Raw genomic sequence first — 23,560 nt, 5'->3', positions numbered from 1 at the left:
AAGCACACTATTATTAATTTTTTATGGTTTGTGAGAGGAGAGCAATTATTATTGTCTGCCTAGGACACCAAAATGACTTGTCCAACCCAAATGACCACTAATGGGCTAGACACAGTCAGACAAATGTCACAACCCGACCTCCAATCATAGCTGCCATCTTAAGCAGTAAAAATACACAAGTAGATGCAGCCATTCATTTATGATCGCAACCTAGGATTGATTTTACCTATGTCTCATATTCACAAGGCACCACATCAGCCTTCAACGGAACGGCATGGCACCACACGCGTGCTGCACCGTACCGCTCCCGTAGGGGACCGTACGCCCATTGCCGTGTATGGGGGACATATATACACCATATATACGACGACCGTATATACGTCCCCCATACCCTCATGTGAATGTAGCCTTAGACTGTATACATGATTACTACTCCTTAACAGTTAAAGGAAATCTACCATCAAAATCAAGCATGGAAAACCAAGGGCACTCAAAATTATGCTAATGAGCCAAAAGAGTTCTGGGGGTGTTACCATAGCCCCATAGCTACAGCTTAACTGTTATATGGTTAGTACCACCTCCCTCCTTCCACTGTGTGCTAAAACTCTCTACTGTCATGAGCTTACAGTAGGGAGGGGGAAGGGGAAGTGCTGATTGAGCAGCAACGGCTGTGACAGTGTAAAACCGTTTGAAGCCAGAGCACAGAGGGGCTCTGGTAATGACTCTACAGAGTCCTTATTAGAATAAATTGATTTTATAAGTTGATTTTAGAAGGATGGCTTACATGGATAACACATATAAAAAATTACCACATTCACAGTGACTGGATCTATGAGTAAGTGCCCCTGGTTTATCATGCTTGATTTTGATGGTAGATTTCCTTGAAGCATGATGTTAAGAAGTTAAATTTCTACACTCTTACAGCTAACCTTCTTGGAAGTAACATTCTCTTGTGAACCACCACCTCCTCCTTCCAGGGCAGTAAAATTATTTTCTCTTAAAGGCCATCTGCCAGGATGAAGGACTGTATGCAAATGAGCCTGTGGCGTTCCAGGCTCCATAGGTGTTATTGGAACCTGGAGTCCCTCAGGCTCAATTGCACATTTTTTCATCCTGGTGGTAGATGCCCTTTAAGGAAAACTCCAAAGCTTGGCACATATACTGGGGTGGCAGGCCACGTTTTAGTTTTGTCAGTTTTACCTGAGGTGCTGGGCTGTGGTATAGACTGATAGACACTGCTGGAGAATGAGCTGTTAATGGAAAGGTGGCTGGAAGCATTACTAGCTTGACGTCTCTGGTTTCGTAATTTCTCTTCTCGTCTCCATTTGGCTCTTCGGTTGGAAAACCAGACCTGTTGTATAATGAAACAATTGCCAACATTTGTTAAAGTGTTTGTGCCAGTTTTCTGCACAGCGCTCTGTGTAACCTATGTTTGCTAGGTTAAGTGTGATTTTGCAGATAAATATGAATCAATGATATTTATTATCAGGGTCAGTGAGAATTCAAGAATTCAGAATATGTCATGAATTCATGAAATTATTAAAACTCATCAGGCAATACGGTTACTATGGTTTTTATTCTGAAAGGTTTATAGAATATATACCTGAGTAAAGATAGTGTTTTTTTTTTTGTTTTGTTTTTTTTTAATAGGGCAATTCAATATTCTTTGTACTGGCCAGAGCTCACATTACTGATCTCATTACAGAGCTCACTTAGACTTACCTGGATTCGTGCTTCAGGCAGGTCGATCTTTGCTGCTAATCTCTCCCTAGCAAAAACATCGGGGTAGTGGGTTCTCTCAAACTCTGGTGCAAAAAAAATCAAGATGAGCATAAAAGTGCATTGACACATACATTGTATTTTTCATAAGATTAGACAGCTTTTTCTTACATCTGTTTCCTGCTATTCTTTACCTAAACAATTTGTTTTGCCTGTGGTGGTATCCAGCCAAGTACAATACAATACAGGGAATTCATTGAGACTGGCGTTTTGAAAGCCAGTCTTCAAATTCCCCCACTGTCTCTCCCATGCGTGTATCTATTAGGAGGCTCTGGCCTCTTAGTAAATACGGGTGCAAACTCCGCCATATCGGACCGAAGACCAGGTCTCAACTGGCAAAGTTTTATACTAAAGTCTCGGCCGGAGTTTCCGGATGTGATTATAGTAAATATTCACGTCCCTGTCCACCCTATGCCTGCCCCGTACCAGGCCCCGTACCCGCTTCCTGAAACGCCAAAAGTGATGTGCTGGAGGTATATATGTGATGCGTAAATTTGAAATGTATATGTTTGAAAAAGTGTGTAAATATCTGTAAACTGTATGTGTGCATGAGCATATAAATGTGAGTCATTGCATAAATGTGTCAGTGTACAAATGTATATTCTTTTAAGAAGTAGGGGGGGGTCTCCATTCAGAAGTCTGCTATGGTGCCCAGCCCAACCGTAGTTACGCCCCTGTTTGGATGCAAAAGTCCTGAGCACTATATGGCTGCTGCTACTTGCATGTAAAGTTGTTTTGGGGGAACATAAGCTATTGAAAATGGAAATTATCTTAGCATAACTAGTAAAATCCATTTGTTTAATTTATTCCATTAAATGTACAAATCCACAAATAACCCAAGATGGATTAAAATAAAGAAATGGATTCTAAAGCTGATGATATGATTTCCATTTAATCTGATTCCTCGGTTGAACATTTATGCCATGCATCTTGGATTTCGTTCACAGGATTTCACCTGCCTTACTACTAGAGAAGCATGAATTTCATGGATGATCAGAATCTAACAAACAATTATCGATCCAAAATAAAATATTGGAGTCTTCCTGGACATAAACGTGTACTGCTCTCTGTAGTTTGTTTTTGCAGTTTGTGTGTCACCACTGCAAAATGGTTGCAAAAACAGTTTTTGGGGCAGATTTACTTACCCGGTCCATTCGCGATCCAGCGGTGCGTTCTCTGCGCTGGATTCGGGTCCGGCCGGGATTCATCAAGGTAGTTCCTCGCCGTCCACCAGGTGGCGCTGCTGCGCTGAAAAGCATCTGAACGCGCTGGAGTTCACCGGGCCGGACCAAGTGAAGGTAAGCATGTCCCAAGCGACACTTTTCTTTTTTTAGATGTGGCGGTTTTTCCGAATGTATGTCAACCATTTTTGTAAATCTTCTAAAAAAAAATGTAACCTGTGTCAAAGTTAACTGCCAAGGAAACAAATTATGGAGCAGGTCCTATGCCCAGGCAGTCTTATTATTGTCATTGGCGGGTTTATGTTGCGCATCCAAGGTTGACATACGGGCTGCAATCAACGGTCCACTGGACCATTGTTTGTGGTGCTAGAACTGTACACATTTTTGTCCAGGAGGGTTATATTCTGTAATTTATGAGTGGGATGGCAAATTATTGCATGAAAGGTGTTATTGCCTGCAGTATTTTTTTGTACAGTGCGCCTCACCAGTTAACTACAACCCCTTTGTAGCGACATAGTACTGTAGATATCAAAACAAGTATCTATCAGTGTTAACTGAATAAGGACGAGTGCCGTGCCATGGACCTATGCTAGACAGAAGTTCTCTGAGCCGTCTGTTGGCTCTGCTGCATATGGGGGCCATAAGAGCCCTGTGCATCATATATGTCACGGGTGCTCCTGTGACCCATGTTCCGGGTTGCAGGCACACTTGTGTTCACCCCCTCTCGCCAGGAGCCTCGATTCCGTTCCTAACTCCGATTCCATGCTGCCTGTCCTGACCTACCACTACATCTCCAACTCTGATCCTGTACTGCCTGTCTCAACCTCCTGCTTGCCCTCTACCATGAGTTTGCCTTACGATTCTGTACTTCGCCTTGACCGCCACCGTGGACAAAATCACACCTCTGCAATGACCTGGTGGTACCATGCCGCTACAAGTCCAACCTGCTTTGTAGCGGGCTCTGGTGAAAACTAGGTAGCACTTAGACTCCGGTCACAGGTGTTGGCCTACATCATCGTCCGCAGTGATCCAGTGGGTCTACTAACCCTGGTTACTGACAGTAAGGTTTGTAGGGGCTTTATCACTCAGTAATCCTTGCACATTGAATTCATTCCTACGCAGTTTGTCAGAGAACGGTCTAAAGTGGCTTTCATTATTAGCCTCCTCTCTGGGAAGGCCCTGGCATGGGCTACTCCCATCTGGGACAGGAAAGACCCGGTCTGTCTTTGAGGAACCAGCCTGGGCATCTTTTGCTGAGTCACCCTGCTGAACTCAAGTGTCCAGTCCAGTCCGTCCTCAAGTGTCCAGGAAACCCACGCACCTAGGGTTCTTGGGAGGAGCGTCCCTAGGTGAGAGCAAAGCTTCACCACGACTGAAATTGCCTGTTTTACACAGCTCCAGGAGAGGTACTCAGGTTCAAGCCACAGCCTTCTTGGATTCTGGTTCCGCAGGAAATTTGGAGGATGCTGCCCTGGTAATTTTGAGGGTCCTGCTCCCAGTATCACCTACCTGTGGTCCGCCTAGAGAAGCCGCAGGATATCTCCTGTGTCTGTAGGCAGGTCCTCAGAAATCCAGTATATGAAAGCACCTAGCTTCTGTCTCTGCAAGTTGGGGTTATGCATTTTATGTGCTTCCCATATCTACGTCTGCTGTTCTGTTGGGTCTCCCGTTGTTGTAGCAACTGGCACCAGTGCTCGAATGGTAGACTGGGGAATGGTAGACCAGTCTCGCTGTCTCTCGGTTCTTTGGCCGGTGTCCACCATCTCTGCTTTGGTATCCTCCAAGCCTCTGGTGGGTCTTCCCGCTGCTTATATGGACTTTGCCGAAACAAGCAGAGACTCTTCCACCATACTGTCCTTATGACTGTCCTATAGAGCTGCTGCCGGGCATGTCTCCGCCACTAGGTCGGGTATACCCATTGTCCGTACCCGAGACCATGGCTATGTCAGCCTATATCAAGAAGAATCTGCAGAAATTGTTCATCTGCAAGTCTTTGTCTCCTGCCACTAGTTTGCTTTATGATTCTGTACTTTCCCTTGGCCGCCACCGTGGACAAAGTCACGCCTGTGGAACGACCTGGTGGTACCACATTGCAACAAGTCCAACCTGCTTTGCGGCGGACTCTTTTGAAAACCGGGTACCACTCAGATTCCGGACTTACATTATTGTCCGCGGTGGTCCAGTAGGTCAGCTACCCCAGGTTCCTGACAATATATCAATCACCATCATAGTGATCAGTATGTGGCATGGCACTTGTCACAGTCGTGATCAGGGATTAATCACGGAATAAAATAAAATGGCCTTTTTTTTTTTGCTTTTCAATGTGTTTTTCATGCGCATACGACATGTGTGCAAAGGACTCATAACTGCGGTCTTTTCTATGGCTATTGATCAGTGAAAATCACATTAAACTTGCATGTGTCTCAGAGTGCAATGCATTTTTAATGCATCTCCATAGACTTTTTCATGTGTGTGGCTTTCAAAAGTAGAGCATGCTAAGAGTTTCACGTTCATACAAAGAAACGTGTGCGTGCATGTGCATGAAAAAAAATGCAGGTCTAACAAAACCCATTGAATACAGCCTGCCCCCTGTAGTATACAGCCAGCTTGCCCCCTGTAGTATTCAGCCAGCCAGCCCCATTTAGTATACAGCCAGCCCCATGTAGTATATAGCCAGCTTGCTCCCTGTAGTATACAGCCAGCTCCCTATAGTATACAGCCTGCCAGCCATCAGTAGTATACAGTCAGCCCACCCAGCACTTTAAAAAAAATAGACTTATATAGTCACCATGCGGCAGCCCCAATGCGCAGATCAGCTCCCCAATGTCGACACAGCTCCGCTTCTATCTTCCCTGTGGCTCCTCTTCTGTCTTCGGTCTTCTGTAACAGCCGGCAGAGACACGGCCGTCATAGTATGTGCCGGCCTAAAGATAACATGGCCGCGTCAATGCCGGCTGTTGCCAAAGACAGAAGAGGAGCCGACCGACATTGGGGAGCCACGCTGAGCATGGAGGCTGCCAGAGGGCGAGTATATACGTTTAAAAACTTGGCTAATACACAAGTATATTCGATAATTTACAAGTGTTCATTTTTGTAGTAGTACTCCTGCCGACTCTGTACCCCCCTAAATTATGCTCCAGATTTCAGGTGACATTATGACTCACCTGAAACATCAAATAAATATCTCTCCTTCACATATCCTGTTGTATAAGTTCTACCTGAGTGAAGTTGCTTCCCCCCCCCCCTTCCCACTTGTTTAAATCAAATAGAATTGGTGTCAAACGATTGTGTGACAATTGTGCTGGTTTGTGCAGCAAAAAATTTTGTTTCTGCCGCTATCGTTTTTAAGATATTAATAAAAGTTTCCAAAGGTCATCAGAGGTCAACCAGCCCCCCCAAATTAACAGAACTGGTGACAATCAATTGTGCTACATTTTTGCTAGATTGTGCTGCTTTTGTTTAAGAGATATTAACAAAATTGTAAAGGTCAGCCAGCCCCCCACCACCACCACATTAACCGAATCAAACAAAACTGGTTACAAACGTTTGTGCTGCTTTGTGCAGCAAAAATTTTCAATTTTGCTGCTATTATTTTAAGGTATATTTAGGTGTTTATATAAGTTCAGGTGTTTAGGATGAACTGGTGAAAAAACAAACCTAGTGACACTTCTCTGGTTTGATCACCAGGGGAAGCTAGCAAACACATACTTTGGAAGGAAAAAACCCTGCTGACCTCTGGAAATAATGATCAATACATTTGATCAGGAGAGTGTGCCAAACCCAGACTGCACAGGAAGATCAAGCAATGATCTGTGTGTAACCCTCTACCTTCTTAGAAAACTGATTGACATACTTAAGTAAGTATATGTAAGAAATGTGTATCTGTGTGTGAAAATAAATGAATATAACCTTTATTAAATACACAAGTATGCTGAAGTACATGCATGTATGTATATTTGCATGTGTGTATGTCAATATGTGCCTTTGTGCATTTTCCAGCATGTGTCTAAGTGCGTGCATGTGCATGTCTATCATTGTGCATGTTTCTGCAATTGTGTCATTTTGCATGAGGTTCTCAGCTGCAGTAGAACATAATATACACTTCAGCTGCTAAAGAAGAGTTTCTGCAGCATTTCAATGATCTTTGCACACATTGGTAGTAAAAAGGAAAGTCAGAAGGTGTCAGATTACTCTGCACACTAAGAAGAGCCGGCTCTTCTGGCTCCTGAACGGCTCCATATTTAATATATAATATGGAGCCTCAGGCCAGTCAATGGCCACACGCCACACCACTTTTAACCAAATTGTATCGGGTTAAAGGGGGCACGATGAGCCGGTTAGGGACTGTGTTAAGTGAGCTATCAGCTCACTAAGGTGACCCGGCTCACGTCATTCACAAACAAGAGCCAGGTTCGCGAACGACACTAGAAAGGAGAAGGCTGCTACAAAATAAAGAATAATAGTTGTATAATAACCAGAAACAGTGTTACTCCTTTTGGGCTACTGGACTACTAATTTCTGTATAAGTTGTTGAAAGATAAGTTATAGTTTAATATATAATATTCATAAAAGTCTTTTTATTAAATGGTAATTATAGGCTACCAATTTCTTACTTTAATCTCCTGTGTCTGCAGCATACAGCATTGGGTGACATCGCCCAAGAAGATTGGGAGGAGGTCTGTATTACATCCGTAACAGGTGCTTTATTCACACTTCCTCTTTCTCAAGCAGGTCTTTGTATACTGGTTAGGGTTCATTTCCCCTCAGCTTTTCAGATGAAACTATGGCATATGCCCTTCCAGATTCATCCCTAGTCTAATACTGAGTAAGAATGGACATAAATTTGCCATAATTCCATTCCAGGTTAAAGAGAGACATCATAAGCATTTAGGATGCCTATAGGGATTGTCATGCTGATTTTAGTTTGGGAACTTTGTTCCTGGTTTATTAATTGCAGGGCTAAGATGAGGGGTAGGTGACTGCCCAGGGGTCCACTCTTCCTCACAAATTGGGGTGCGCAATTCTGCCACCATCCACATAGAAGTCACCTTTAAGACAAACATATTGATGATTAGGAGAACGGCGCCCTGTATGCTTGAGTAAAGAGGTTGTGCTGGGTGCTCTCCTTGCCATTCTGATTGCTCTGTGGCTGCAGACTCCACTATTATCCTGCACTTTATCCTGCACAATGTACATGTGAGACATACCCCCTCTCTATCTCTCTCTGATTATCTTATAGCTCATGGCTGCCATGTGCTCTAACTAATGTAGTAACTATCTCCCTGTACACTCCCTGTCTCTAAGTAATGTAGTAAATATCTCTCCCTGAACACCCTCAGCTTTCCCTACACTTGTATATATACAAATACAGTCTCCTCTGCCCCTTCCCTTCTCTCGGCAGCAGGAAATGCTTCCTGCTCTGTAAGCATGCCTCCCCTTGCAGCTGGTACAGAGTAGTGATGGAAAGTCCGGCTCATCTTAGCGAGCTGGCTCATTAGGCTCCACTCACTAAGAGGAGCCGGCTCTTTTGGTTCCTGAACGGCTCCCTATTGAATATATAATAGGGAGCCGCAGGCCAGTCAGTCACACCACACCACTTTTAACCCAATTTTATCAAGTTAAAGGGGGCATGGTGAACTGTTCAGGGTGGGGTTAAGTGAGCCATCGGCTCACTAAGGTGAGCCGGCTCACGGCGTTCACACAAATAAATGAGTCTTTGTGCCGGCTCTTTCGCGAACGATTCATCACTACTACAGAGATGGCAGGGTTTTATGCAGTGCCATGTAAAAGATGCCTACTGTCCTCCAAGGAAATGGAAAAAGTTGAATACAGTAAATAAGGATATATGTGTATATATGGATATATGTGTCTTATATGCATATGTGTGTGTCTATATTATGTGTGTAAATGTCTGTATTATACATATATTTGTGTGCGTGTCTATATTATACATACGTGTGTGTGTGTATATGATAATATATGTATATAAATATATATTTGTATTTGACTGTACAACACATATATGTTTATGCATATGACATACATGTATGTGTTGTAATGTGGTTAGGATCATATGTCGCATAGGCTATATACTCACCACTGCTTGTGGAGACACACATACCATTCTGTAGGGACTGTTACACAGATTCAGTGGCTCTTTGAATTTCTAGCCCCCATGGTTGTGAAGATATCAGGTCCAGTATCTGACCATTAAAATCTGAGTTTGGTCAGAGAGGAGGGGCTGGAGGCGTGGGTTTTGCTAATCTCCTCTCCTACTATCCAATCAGCAGTAAGCAATGTCAAAGAAGCTGCTATGAAAAGTAGTGAGCTGTGATTTTTTTCTATGTTCAGCTAGAGACTGTGCTCACACACATTCTGCTAATATTCTGCTGACATTGGGTTTACACTGCATTTACATTATCACAATGCTATGAAGTTGCATTCACATTGCATGTACTCGTTAAATAACGAGTTGTGAAAGCAAATGCGATGTTACCACAAATGCACTGTAAATGCAAATTTGATAACATGTAAATGTGGTACACTTTCGTGGTTTATATTTGCGTTGCGTTTAAACTTACGCTCACGTTTATACGTCATATTTACACTTACGTTTACTCAGGGTTAGTGTTTATTTTGCATTTGCATCGCGTTTAAACTGACGTGGCGTTTGTGTTTGTTGCATTTACACTTACGTGTACGTGGCGTTTGCGTCGCATTTGTGTTTACGTGCCATTTGCTTTGTGTGCACATGGCATTTGGTATATAAAATAGTGGGGTACATGGCAAAGTAATAACGGGGCACTTGGAAAAAAAGAAGGGGTCACTTAGCCTCAGCCTTAAATAGGGGATTTATTACATAACTTTCCAGCTCCCTTGGAATTTCCAGGAATCCCCTGATAATAGGCAAGCTTTTTTCAAGTTATTTTGGGTATAACGAGAGGGGGAGCCCCATAAGGAATTTTGCACTGGGGCCCAAAAGGTTCTAGTTACGCCATTGGCAACACAATTCTGTCGCAACAGGAGGGCAATATAGCATGAAGCCAGTATTTTTATATTTTTGGGCTCCTGTCTTCTAAAATCACTTCTTATCCCTTTCGCGACCCGTGACGTGCTATTATGCTATTATGTCGGGTCAATGCCATAGCCGGTAAGTCTTTGCTGCATATCGGTTAACCCACACATTGCCGCTGACAAAGCTGCGCCCATGCCCATCTTGCTGAGGATTGTCGCTCCCCGTGACGTCATCGGGAGCAGTGATCCGTCACCATGACAGCCTTGGGTCTTCTGAAGATCCAAGGCTGTCTCGTTTTAACCCTTTCATTACAATGTGCTATCAGCACATTGTAATGAATGAGGAGGAAAATCCCCATATACTGCCATACAGTAGTATGGCAGTATATGATAGGATCAATCGGACAAACTAGGGTTAAAGAACCCTAGGGAGTCTGAAAAATAGTAAAAGTAAAAATTTAAAAAAGTAAAAAAAAAAAATTATAATAATAAAACCCTAAAAACTCAAATCACCCCCCCCCCCTTTCCCTAGAACTGATATAAATAAACAGTGAAAATCACAAACACATTAGATATCGCCGCATCCAAAAATGCCCATCCTATCAAAATATAATAACAGTTTTTCACTGCTTTTAAACCCCATAACGGAAAATAGCGCCCAAAGTTGAAATGGCACTTTTTTGCCATTTTGAAAAATATAAAAATAATCTATAAAATTTGATCAAAAGGTTTTACAGTCCTAAAAATGGTAACATTGAAAAAAATCGCAAAAAATGACACCACCCACAGCTCTATACACCAAAGTATGAAAAAGTCATTAGCGCCAGAATATGGCAAAATAAAATATAAATTTCTGCACGAGTTTTTAATTTTTGTAAATGTATGAAAACATTATAAAACTTATAGAAATTTGGTTTTGCCGTCATTGCACCGAATAAAGTAGACAAGTCATTTGGGGCATACAGTGAAAGCCGTTAAATCCAAGCCCCCAAATGCGGTTTTTCACCATTTTCACTGCATTTTGATTTTTTTTCCCGCTTCCCAGTACGCGGCATGGAATAATAAATACCATCACTATGAAGTGCAATTTGTTACACAGCAAACAAGCCATCACCCAGCTCTGTACGGATAAAAATAAAAAAGTTATTTTGATTGTGGGGAGTGAAAAATGGAAATGAAAAAACAAAAAAGGGTTAAAGGGGAAAATATAGTGACCTATGCTGGTGTCTGTAGCTTTATAGTATGTATGTGCTTCAGTGCCTATTTCTTTGTATGTTTTTGTATACTCCCTGCAATGCTATAATTATTCAATTGTAAAGCTTACAGACCATCATGAATATATTATAAGAATGTGTTCCCACTCATCAGATTTACTGTAGAACATTTTTGCAACTGTCCTTTTTCTAAATAAGGATAGGCAGAAATCTATGCACATGCTGAATAGACAATGCTCTTAAATAATCTTCCCAATACGTGCTTGTGTCAGTGTGGCCTATGGCCTTTGATACAGAAACTATAGGTATGTCAGGGGACATATGCTAAGGAAAAAGGGTAATTCAATGATCTATTTAAAACAAACCTATCAATGTGATTTGGGACACTAAAACAAATACAGGTCCTTTTGGAGCTATGCTTTACTGCCCAAATAGCCCTGTAGCATCTCTGTCCACAGCCGCTATATAAAGAAAAATAAAATAACAAACATTTATACTAATTTATACTTACCTAGAGATGATAGGTAAGGAGCAGACTCATTGGGGCTTATTTACTAAGGGTCCGTGGAACGCACTTTCGTCAGATTTTGGAAATTTTAGGGATTTGTGCTCCTGTGACAGCTATTTAGAAGGGGATTGTGTCGCACGCGACCGGATTTTGTCGCAATCGCGCCAGCTTTCATGCGACAGAAATCGGGGGGCCAAGAAGGTGAACGCCGGCGGACCTGATCGGGGAAGCAACACATGCAGGAAATCGGGCACGCGATCTAAGTGAATTGCGGCACAATGCATTCCAGTCGGACATTCCTGATCGGGGAACGTGCCCGGGACTGGTAAGAAAATGTGCCCCATTTTGTTTGTTTATCGTGGTCACAGGCATGTGTATCGTAATTGGGAAACTAGACCACCAGTCCATAAGCACTTGTCGGTGGTTTGCTGTCCAAAATCACAAAATCATTTGCTGTTCTTCTCATCTTGTTGCATAACTCAGTGTATAATGGTAAGGATTGTGAGACAGGGAACATTCTAGATGTACAGCAGAAGTCTGGGAGGTTGCTGAGTAAGTGCAGAGCTTCTCTAAGCTACTAAGTGGAAACAGTGCTGGTTTCACCCATGCAGGTCTCCCTTGGGTGTCTTGTGGTCTCATCCGCTCTCTGCACTACTGACTTCTTCCTGCACGTGTATGTGCAGAAGGTGCAAATAGTCACACAATAGAAAGACACTCAATGCTTGCTTTTTATTTTTTTTTGCAAAAGTTTTCTAGATGCGGGACAGATAACAGTCATCTTAGTACATTTGTTTGCAGATTGTTTCCTAAAGGCGTAATTTAGATATTCCATCACAACAACCATTAATTTTAAACCTGTAAGAAAAACACATTGGCATGGTCTTTTTTCTTGGACCCCACTGATTTCAAAAATGAAAAGACTCTTAAACATCTTTGGAACTGTTTAGAGATTTCTTTAGCTGGCATAAGATGAATGCTAGTAAAATCAAAGGATTGTGATGAGAATGCTTTCTCAGTTTTTCAATAAAAGAAAATCTCAAAGCTGTACCAAATGAGTTTGAGTTGTCTGTAGAGCCTGTTTAATTTGAAATTCAAAGTTATTCCAAGATCATAGACCAGGGCCGAATTTGCCAGCTGAGGTCATCATTCATCACATGCCCTGGAGATGTGGAGAAGACGCCAAGAGGAACAGGTGAGTATGTTTTTCTTTAATTTACTGTGGGGGGGGGCAGCACTGGCTATTGGGTCATGGGGGCAGTTTTGTGACTACATGGTGACAGCACTGGCTACTGAGGCACGGGGGCAGCTCTGTGACTACATGTGGGCAGCACTGGCTACTGGGGCATGGGGCAGCTCTAAGACTACCTGGTGGCAGCACTGGCTACTGGGGCATGGGGCAGCTCTAAGACTACCTGGCGCCAGCACTGGCTACTGGAGCATGGGAGCAGCTCTGTGACTATATGGGGGACAGTACTGCCTAGTGGGGAATGAGGGCAGTTCTGTGACTACCTGGGGGCAGCACTGGCTACTGGGACATGGGAGCAGCACTGGCTACTAGGTCATTGGGGGCAGTTCTGTGACTACATGGTTACAGCACTGGCTACTGAGGCACGGGGGCAGCTCTGTGACTACATGTGGACAGCACTGGCTACTGGGGCATGGGGCAGCTCTAAGACTACCTGGTGGCAGCACTGGTTACTGGAGAATGGGAGCAGCTCTGTGACTACATGTGGGCAGCACTGGCTACTGGGGCATGGGGCAGCTCTAAGACTACCTGGTGGCAGCACTGGCTACTGGAGCATGGGAGCAGCTCTGTGATTATATGGGGGGCAGCACTGGATACTGGGACATGAGGCAGCTCTGTGACTACCCCAGGGGCAGCGCTGGCTACTGGGACATGGGGGCCACTCTGACTACCTAGGGTCAGCACTGGCTACTGTGGTGTGAGGGTAGCACTGTGGCTACTTAGGGGACAGCACTGTGGCTGCTTAGGGGGCAGCATTGTGACTACTGATTAACACTGTATGGGGCGTAATTGTTATCTTTATGGGAACAATAGCATCATTGATGATAAAAAAGCGGAACCAAACTTCTTTGTGTTTCTAAATCTTTAGAGCTAAATTCTGGCAGGAAGAAGCTGACGTATCCTCCAGAAGAAGATGTAAGATAATATTAGATTTACATTACAAGTGCTGGTATCGCCCATTATCTCACCATTCTGCACTCAATACATAACACTCAGCTGGGTTTTAGTTCTGTTTTCATGTACTTGTATGTGTTTGTATATTTGAATATGTGTATATGTATATATATGTTTCCCTGAAAATAATACGGTTATATTAATTATATTAATTTTTGCTCCTAGGCACTAGGTCTCATTTTTAGGGGATGTCTTATTTTTCCATGAACAAAAACTACTTCTCAATAACTTCTCCGACATCTAAACTCCTAATTGCACCCTTCATTTCATGTGACTTCATTTCTATTTCAATCATTCCCCCCAACCTCACACTTTCCTTCAATGACCCCTTCTTGTTCAGGTAGCTGCATGTATTGCATTTGCAGTGCAACAGTCAGTGATTTTATCCCTTGAATACTTTACCCATGACACAACCTATTGTAGTATCTAAATGATTTACTAATAGTAATGTATGGTGTCAGGGGAGCTGTAGCAATGATTGGCACTAGGTCTTATTTTCAGGGGAGGACTTATATTTCTAAGCTGCAAAGAAATTGTACTAGGTCTTCTTTTCAGGGGTGTCTTATTTTAGGGGAAACAGGGTATATATATATATATATATATATATATATATATATATATATATATATATATATATATATATATATATATTGTGGGGATTTGGCCCAGTAGAGACCGTGGTAGCAGGGTGCTGTGATGCAGTTCAAGACAGTGACACCAAGGTACAGTCCAAAACAGGTCTCGCCTGCGTTTATTGCAGCAGCAAAATAAAACAGCCTTTACATTCAGGCATTAAACAAACAAAATCCTACCCGTCAGGGTGCTAACTATACAAGTATTCCACTAACTCACCACTATACAAAATCACTTGGCTGCTCCAGGCACAGAGGTCAGGGCTGTGTGCTCTCCAGCCTCCTTCCAGAGAGACAACAACTTCAGCTCTGCTGAGCGGCCTTATGAGGCTAATTGGGCTGCTCCCACCACCTGTGTCCAAGGTGCTGGACACAAACCTCAGCACTAAGACCTTGCATAATAGCAAAACCTAGGGGAAACATACCGCCCATCCACAGTTAACCCCTTCAGTGTCTCACATACCCTCCCCCTCTGTTTGACCCTGTGGGGGCGAACACTTTTGGCCATCAGACAGTGGGTACGAGACAGGGCATCGGCATTCCCATGCAGCTTTCCTGCTCGATGTTCCACCGTGAATTTGAAATTCTGCAACATTAGGAACCACCTTGTGACCCTGGCGTTCCTCTCTTTAGCCTGACTCATCCAGGTGAGGGGAGAGTGATCGGTCACTAGTGTAAACTGTCGCCCTACTAAGTAATACCTCAGGGATTCCAGAGCCCATTTTATCGCCAAGCACTCCCTCTCAACTATGCTATAGTTCTTCTCAGGGGGTGTGAGCTTGCGGCTCAGGAATGTCACGGGATGTTCCTCACCCTCCACTACTTGGGACAGGACAGCCCCTAAGCCCACGTCAGAAGCGTCAGTCTGCACAATAAAGGTCTTGGTGAAGTTAGGGGTGATCAGTACCGGTCCCTCGCACAAAACCGTCTTAAGTCGCTGAAACGCCCCCTCAGCCTCTTCACTCCACTTGACCATCACCGCCCTGCTACCCTTGGTTAGGTCAGTCAGGGGTGCCGCTATGGTAGCAAAACCCTCACTTGTTTCTTGCTCATAGGTCGTGGCCACTGCTGGATCGCCTCTACTTTATTTACTTGGGGTTTGATGACACCTCGCCCAATACGGTACCCCAGGTAACGGGCCTCTTACAGACCCAGTGCACATTTTTGGGGGTTCGCTGTCAACCCTGCTGCCCTCAGGGAGTCTACCACTGCTTGCACCTTGGCCAGGTGACTCTCCCAATCGGTACTATAAACTATGATGTCATCCAGGTAGGCCGAGGCATATCTCCGGTGAGGTTTTAGCACGAGATCCATTAACCTCTGGAATGTGGCGGGGGCCCCATGTAGCCCAAAGGGGAGTACCACGTACTGAAAAAGCCCGTCAGGAGTAACAAAAGCGGTCTTCTCTTTGGCCTTGTCAGTAAGGGGCACCTGCCAATACCCTTTCGTCAGGTCAAGGGTGGAGAAGAACCTAGCCTGTCCAAGTCGTTCTATCAACTCGTCAACCCTGGGCATGGAATAAGAATCAAATTTGGACACCTCGTTCAACTTCCTAAAATCATTGCAGAACCGTAGGGAACCATCAGGTTTGGGAATCAACACAATAGGACTCGACCAGTCACTTTTAGACTCCTCGATAACCCCCAGGTCTAACATCTGCCTGACTTCTTTGGATATGGCAAGTCGGCGTGCTTCGGGGACCCGGTAGGGTTTTTGGTGTACCCGGATGTGGGGTTCGGTTATGATGAAGTACGTCCCGGTAACTTAGAGAACACATCCACATTTCGGAGCACAAACTCCTTCGCTTCCTGAATCTGGGCCCTGGAGAGGGACTCCGAGATCCGTACTTCAGGTACCTTGGCATCGGGTACACCTACCTCCGGTGTCCCCTTCTTGGGGACAGACGCCTTTTCTACTCCCATGGCCATCAGGGACTCTCTTTCCCTCCATGGCTTTAGGAGGTTCACGTGGTATATCTGTTCGGGTTTCCTCCTCCCCGGCTGAGATACCTTGTAGTTTACCTCCCCCACTTTCTCCATGACCTCATATGGTCCTTGCCATTTTGCCAAGAACTTGCTCTCAACGGTGGGCACCAGAACTAGCACTCTGTCGCCTGGGTTAAAGGTCCTGAGTCTGGCTGACCTATTGTAGACCCTACACTGGGCCTCTTGTGCCCTTGTCATGTGCTCCTTTACAAGGGGCATTACCGCCTCTATGCGGTCCTGCATAAGGGAGACGTGTTCTATCACACTACGGTGGGGGGTCCTCTCCTGTTCCCAGGTCTCCTTGGCTACATCCAAAAGCCCACGTGGGGAACGGCCATATAACAGCTCAAAGGGTGAGAAACCCGTGGAGGACTGTGGAACTTCACGTATGGCAAACATCAAATAGGGCAACAAACAATCCCAGTCCTTCCCATCTTTGCTGACCACACTCTTTAGCATCCCCTTCAAGGTCTTATTAAACCTCTCGACCAGGCCATCTGTCTGAGGATGATACACAGAGGTGCGGAGCTGTTTTACCTGCAGTAACTTACACATCTCCTTCATTACCCTAGACATGAATGGGGTACCCTGGTCAGTCAAGATTTCCTTGGGGAGGCCTGTGCGTGAGAACACCTGGAACAGCTCCCTAGCAATATTTTTGGAGGAGGTGTTCCTTAATGGAATCGCCTCGGGATACCGCGTAGCGTAGTCCAGGATAACTAGGATGTATTGGTGCCCCCTTGAGGATTTGACTATGGGGCCAACCAGATCCATTGCAATCCGTTCAAATGGCACCTCTATGATTGATAGCGGGACCAAAGGACTCCTGAAGTGGGAGACCGGGGCAGTAAGTTGACACTCAGGGCAGGAGCTACAATACCGGTTTACCTCCTCCCACACCCCGGTCCAGAAAAATCGCTGCAGGATCCTCTCTCGGGTCTTCTCAGCACCTAAGTGCCCTCCCAGCACATGTTTGTGTGCCAACTCTAGCACCAGCCTACGGTGAGATTGGGGTACTACCAGTTGCTCAACCTCCTCACCCCGTATCTGGTCGACCCTGTACAACAGTTCCCCAACAATCACCATTCGGGGGTATATTTTGTCAGCCCCTGGTATTTGGAGTACCCCATTTATCACCTTAACATTCTCCCGTGCTTTAAACAAGGTAGGGTCCTGTAGCTGTGCAGCCCCAAAATTTTCACAGGAAATCTCAAAGTCCGGCATGTCGGCCACCTCCTCGTGGCCCTCGACCTCACCAGCTAGGACCTCTAGGGGAGAGAATTCATCACATGGGGTCGCCCCTACTGCTGGTGTGGGTACATCGGCCTCAAAGGGTTCAGGGGCCAAGGCCGGACATACCTGATGTCCATTATCTGCAACAGCACCTGAGGTGGGTCTTCGTCTTCAGAGGTCCCAAAACACCGGTAAGTCTCTGCCGATAATAGCCTCATGAAACAGGGTCCCCACCACCCCCACTTCATGGGCAATAGTACCACAAGGGGTATGTAGGTTGATGACAGCAGTGGGATATTCGCGAGTGTCCCCATGTATACACAACACTCCCACTCTCCGCCCACTGTATAGTCCAGGATCAACCAAAGTTCCCCGCACCAGGGTGACCAGACTCCCTGAGTCTAGCAAGGCTTCCACTGTGTGACCACCGATTGTGACCATGCACACTTGGGGTTCTGCATCCGTGACTGACTCGGCCGCCAGAACCGGCCGGGCAAACAGTGACACTTGCCGGGTCTGGTTGCAGTCCATTGGCTCCACTGACAGTGGACAGTTGGCAGCAATATGGCCCATTTCATGGCACCGCCAGCACTGGATACGGCCATGACCTCTGTCACGAGCCTCACTGGGTTTCTGGGTATCCACGCCCCCCAATGAACCCCCTCCCAACCTGACATGTCTCCCCTTTTCCGCAGTAGCAGTCTTACCAGCTGGTTTGGTGACCCTGTCACTGGCACTGCTTCATGTGGGAGAGGTAAGTAGAAGGTCCTCCGTAGCCCGATACCTCTCTACTAGGGACACGAGCTCCTCAGCTTTTGTGGGACCGGCCTGTCCAACCCACCGCTGGAGCCGAGAGGGCAGAGAACGGGTGAACTTGTCGAGGACCACTCTCTCTACCATCTGTGCTGGGGTGCAGTCCTCTGGTTGTAGCCACTTCCGGACAAGATGGATCAGGTCATGCATTTGGGAGCGTGGGGGTAATTTTTCTGAGTAAGCCCACTGGTGGACCCGGCTGAAGCGAACTTGAACGGTGACCCCAAGACGAGCCAGAATCTCCGCCTTTAGCTGGGGGTACTTACGGGCCTCCGTTTCACTCAGGTCGTAGTAAGCCTTCTGCGACTCGCCGGTCAGGAACGGTGCCAGGACATCTGCCCACTGCTCAGCCGGTAACTCCTCTCGCTCAGCTACTTGCTCGAACAGAGTGAGATACGCCTCCACGTCGTCGGTAGTCGCCATTTTTTGTAAGGCTTTTTGTACTGCAGCCCGTGCGGAACGCTGGACAACCGGGTACCCTTGCAGACCCGTATGGGACCCCTCAGTAGTCGTCGCTTGCGGTGCTGCCATAATGCCAGAAAACTTTTCCATCATCAGCTGGAACATGGCTCTGGACTCTTCCTGCTGTTGCTGGAACATGGCTTGCTGCTGGCGGGACCTCTCCTCCTGCTGCTGGAGCATGGCTTGCTGCAGCTGTCGATTAGCCTGGGACTCTTCCTGCTGCTGCAGCCGAGTAGCTCTGGCCTCCTCCTGCTGCTGCTGCCGATTAGCCCTGGCCTCCTCTTGCAGGTATTTAATAAAGTCCTCCATCTTGGCTGTATCCTGCAATTTGCCTGCTGTTTTCACCCAGGCCATGCAATGTTGCAGGATGTAGCGAGCCTTTCAGGTGTAATCACTTGGCTGCTCCAGGCACAGAGGTCAGGGCTGTGTGCTCTCCAGCCTCCTTCCAGAGAGACAACAACTTCAGCTCTGCTGAGCGGCCTTATGAGGCTAATTGGGCTGCTCCCACCACCTGTGTCCAAGGTGCTGGACACAAACCTCAGCACTAAGGCCTTGCATAATAGCAAAACCTAGGGGAAACATACCGCCCATCCACAGTTAACCCCTTCAGTGTCTCACAATATATATATATATATATATATATATATATATATATATATACATATACATATATATATATATATACATAACCTTCATGATTAAAGGGGTTGTCCAGGCTTGTATAATTTTTTTCACCAGTGGAATGGTGAGGCTGTGAAAACAAGAAGCAGTTGTACTTTCTCCCTTTGTCACCCCCGATCCAGTGTTGTGCCCCCCAGCAGCCCCAGTCTCTGTAGGACCTGCATCAGCTGTCGCTCTGGTTGTGATGTCATGGCTGCACCTCTGTATATATAGACTGGAGGTAACGGGAGGCACAACACTGGAAAGGAGCACCAGAAGTGGGAAAGTACAAAGCCCCCCAGCTTGGACAACCCCTTAAATTATGGAGGGCACTGTAAATGTTGTGTGTATATATGTGTATTATGGTAACGTTCATATGCTGTACTTGAATTACATTTAGGAATAGAATTCATCCGCATGTGCATATGTGATCAACACAGTTAGAGACCGCATTCTGATGAAGTAGCAACATATGTTTGTCTTTTCACATTAATACAGTAGTAATGACTAACAATGTCACACACTATTAATCTTTCAAATAAACATGACCCATATCAATATTTTTCATACAATTTAGCCCAGCATTTTGGCTTATTAATCTTAAATTTCCATTATTGTATTCTACATATGGTTAATGGCTGCTAAAATCAGCGGGTTGGACATATATAATCCACCTGAAGTAGAGAGATGATCTCAATTTACTTCAGTGAGTTGACAATATTCTTAGCATTTATACGGTAAATGTCAGCAACTATTAAATAACCATATCAGTTTGGATTAAACATAAAAGGAGCCTGATATTTATCATCATAGTAGTTCCTAATATTACCCAACCCATGCCCAACATCTTTTGTTAATAAGCATAAAGCTAATACACTTAAAATCCACTTACCTTTTTCTAATGCCTCAATCTGCTCCTGAGTGAATGATGTTCGATTACGCTGAAGTTTCCTTTTCAGTTGCAACCGTATCTGGGAGTCATCAAGGTCATCATTTACTGTTCCAGTCTGATGTTCCGAATCTAGACTGCTGTCCAGCTGCTGGCAACTGTCTATGGAAAGCAAGATATTTACAAAGGTAAAAATCATCGACCTAATAACTTTGCAACTAGTTACTTCTGCTTACTGCTCTGCTTGCTTGGTTTCTCAACTAAGTTAATATATATATAATTATGTCAAGTAAATTAAAGGGAACATGTCACCACAGTTTCACAAAAAAAGCTAGTGACCGGTTCCCATAGAGCCTTATTAAATAAATTCCACCCTTCTTTTAGTGAAAATTGTTTCCCATACATCCCCATAAAATCAACTTTGATACTTTATCTAGCATACAGCCAGATCTAACAGGAGTCAAATGGTGGGCATCCTGCTCAGCCGAGTCCAGCAGCTCCTCTATATGCCTCCTCACCATTCAGCACTACATGTCATGTGACAAGGGTGATTTAAGGTTGTTTACCCTCTAACATTTGCAAAATCTACCCCATGTATGTATCTAATCAGAGAATGCCGCAATAGAGAAGTCTATGGAGGCATGCTGTGATTTTATGTGATGAAATAAATATATGGGGTAGATTTAGAAAATGTTAATGGATAAAGGATCTTAGATGACATCACCATCGTCACATGACATACAATGCTGAGCATGGACATGCTCCTTCTGACTCCTGCTGGATCTGGCTGTATGCCAGGTCAGATAACAAAGTTCATTTAATGGGGATGTGAGGGAAACAACTTTTATCTAAAAGAAGGGTGGCATTTGGTTAATATGGCTCTATGGTAACCTGTCACTAACTGTATTGTGAAAAATTATCCTTATTTGAACTTTACACATACCATTGTGAATGATGGCACAACATATTGAAATGTTTAATGGTGAATGGGTTTGTCTACCAAAACCCTATATGAGGAAGCTTTTTGTTTTGCATTTAGCTTTCTCTGTTGAGGTTTCATGCATGACTAGTTTGTGCATAGGGAAGAACATTGAGGCCTCTTGTAAAAACCTTTTCTAAAAACAAAAAGAAATCTATATTAAAAACTTTATTAAGTGCTTTTGCAAGCACTTTCCTAAGGTACACATTTCCTAGTAAATACTAGATATAAAATTGTGAATTTTATTATATACTATGCATGAGTTACTGCCTATTACCCTGCTGAAAAACAGCATACATTTTATGTTGTGCTATAGCAGTAGGAGCTGATTTGGCTAAAGCACAAAGCAAATGCCAAATTAAAGCAACTTTGTGCTTGAGCTGACAACCCTACACAGGAAACCTGTTACTCTCAAGAAGAATCACCACCAATTCAGTCCTTTGAATGCTGCACCAAAAATGCTTTAAATTTACAGAGGTATTTCCCTTTAGTTGTAGTTGGTATCTGAGGTCAACAGCTAAAAATGACATTCCTGGAGACAGGTTTGCTTTAAAGAGAACCCGTCAGGCAAAATAACCCCCCTAAACTAAATATATTTTCATAAACTGCCATTAGAAAGCATTGCCTCTATCCCTTCATTGTCCCTCTACATGCCTGTAAACCTAAGCAATGAGGTCCTAAAGCTGTATGCAAATGACCTGTGAAATGTCCAATGAAGCATTAGCATATTCAAGCTGTCCACTCTATTCATGAGTGGGAGGTACAGCCACACCCCCAGTGCTTGACTGACAGCTTGTATAATGATGTGAGGCTGTATAATAATGTGCTTCCTGGTGCTGGTGGCCACACCCCCTGCAGCCTGTGTGTGCATGTATGTGTATATAGGAGAGATACAGCAGCTCCAGGCTGCAGCCATGTTACAGCAGAACATGTCAGATTCATGTGTAGCTGATGTCTGTGTCTCTCACCTGTATATTAGGAGGATGCAGCATGTCAGCAGATGCAGCACACACACTAGCCATGCTTTACTATACATTACACACAGACATGAGCAGGGGGAGGAGAGGGGAGGGATAACAGGGGTGACATCACTGCCTCTGACCATGTGACCAGCCTCATTTACATGATAAAGAATAGATGATTTTATAATGAATAATGTATGAAATAACGAGATAAAGGCTGGGATGGGATCCTTGTGATCTGCTCCAACAGGTAGTAGTGACAGGACAAGTGGCAGAGACCTGATGACAGGTGTCCTTTAAGTCCTTTTGAGAAATATATGTAATATGACAAAATAATGTGTAACTTTATTCTACATGGGAATTCTTTGGTCATCCAATAAGGTCTTTTATGCTTGTCATATATTTCAATGTATTGGGATTTCCATTGAATGACTACAAATAAAAATATCAGACTCTTTGCATAGCATTTCACTATATAACAAATAGGTTTTATTAGCTAATGTTCCCTAATTTGGTTTGGTTAACCAATGAGATGTTGATGTTTTTTTTAAACTGAAGACACAACTGAAGAAAGAATTGATATAACAAAAGAATGATACATTTCTGTCTGTTTAAATTGCTGCCATAAGACTGTAGTCACGCACAGTCAAAGCCAGGAATTGATCCAAAATTAAGGAATTCAAAATCTGTTAGATAAAGTCTGTACAAGGCTTTAGCCTCATTATAAAGGTTTATGCAAAATATACCTTAAAGAGAATGTCACATGTTTTTAACCAAGTTTTCATGTTAAACATTTTACAGGTATTGTGTTAAAAATACTACCATGTCACTTTTATGTATTTCATGAAAGTATTAGATCCTGAAATTTTCACTGTAGCCAGTAGGTGTAATAGATTGACAATTGGTAATTCTGTAGAGATTTCCTTTAAAGGAGTCAACTCATTTACATCACAGAGAAGGCAGAAAAAACTATAAAATATATCTTCTCTAAGACAACTATCTCTGCTTTCACTACTTGTAATAGATGATATAACAGCTACTGTACATCT

At 44.2% G+C, this 23,560-nt stretch overlaps 1 protein-coding gene across 2 annotated transcripts in view; it reads right to left on the bottom strand.

The window, feature by feature from the left end:
- The window catches only part of LOC140063998 (paired box protein Pax-6-like), a 52,761-nt gene that overhangs the window by 7,941 nt on the left and 21,260 nt on the right, over positions 1 to 23,560 (bottom strand). For both annotated transcript variants that reach the window (XM_072110366.1, XM_072110367.1), the window contains exons 3-5: positions 20,574 to 20,732; positions 1,723 to 1,805; positions 1,201 to 1,351 (exon numbers count right to left, since the gene is read on the bottom strand). In XM_072110366.1, coding sequence (XP_071966467.1) covers positions 1,201 to 1,351; positions 1,723 to 1,805; positions 20,574 to 20,732 — 393 coding nt within the window. The remainder of the gene's footprint in view (positions 1 to 1,200; positions 1,352 to 1,722; positions 1,806 to 20,573; positions 20,733 to 23,560) is intronic.

The sequence above is a fragment of the Engystomops pustulosus genome, chromosome 6, assembly GCF_040894005.1.
Source record: "Engystomops pustulosus chromosome 6, aEngPut4.maternal, whole genome shotgun sequence".
Classification (NCBI taxonomy): domain Eukaryota; kingdom Metazoa; phylum Chordata; class Amphibia; order Anura; family Leptodactylidae; genus Engystomops; species Engystomops pustulosus.
Note: the sequence above shows the minus strand (reverse complement) of the source record. Positions and strands in the feature narration are given on the sequence as shown.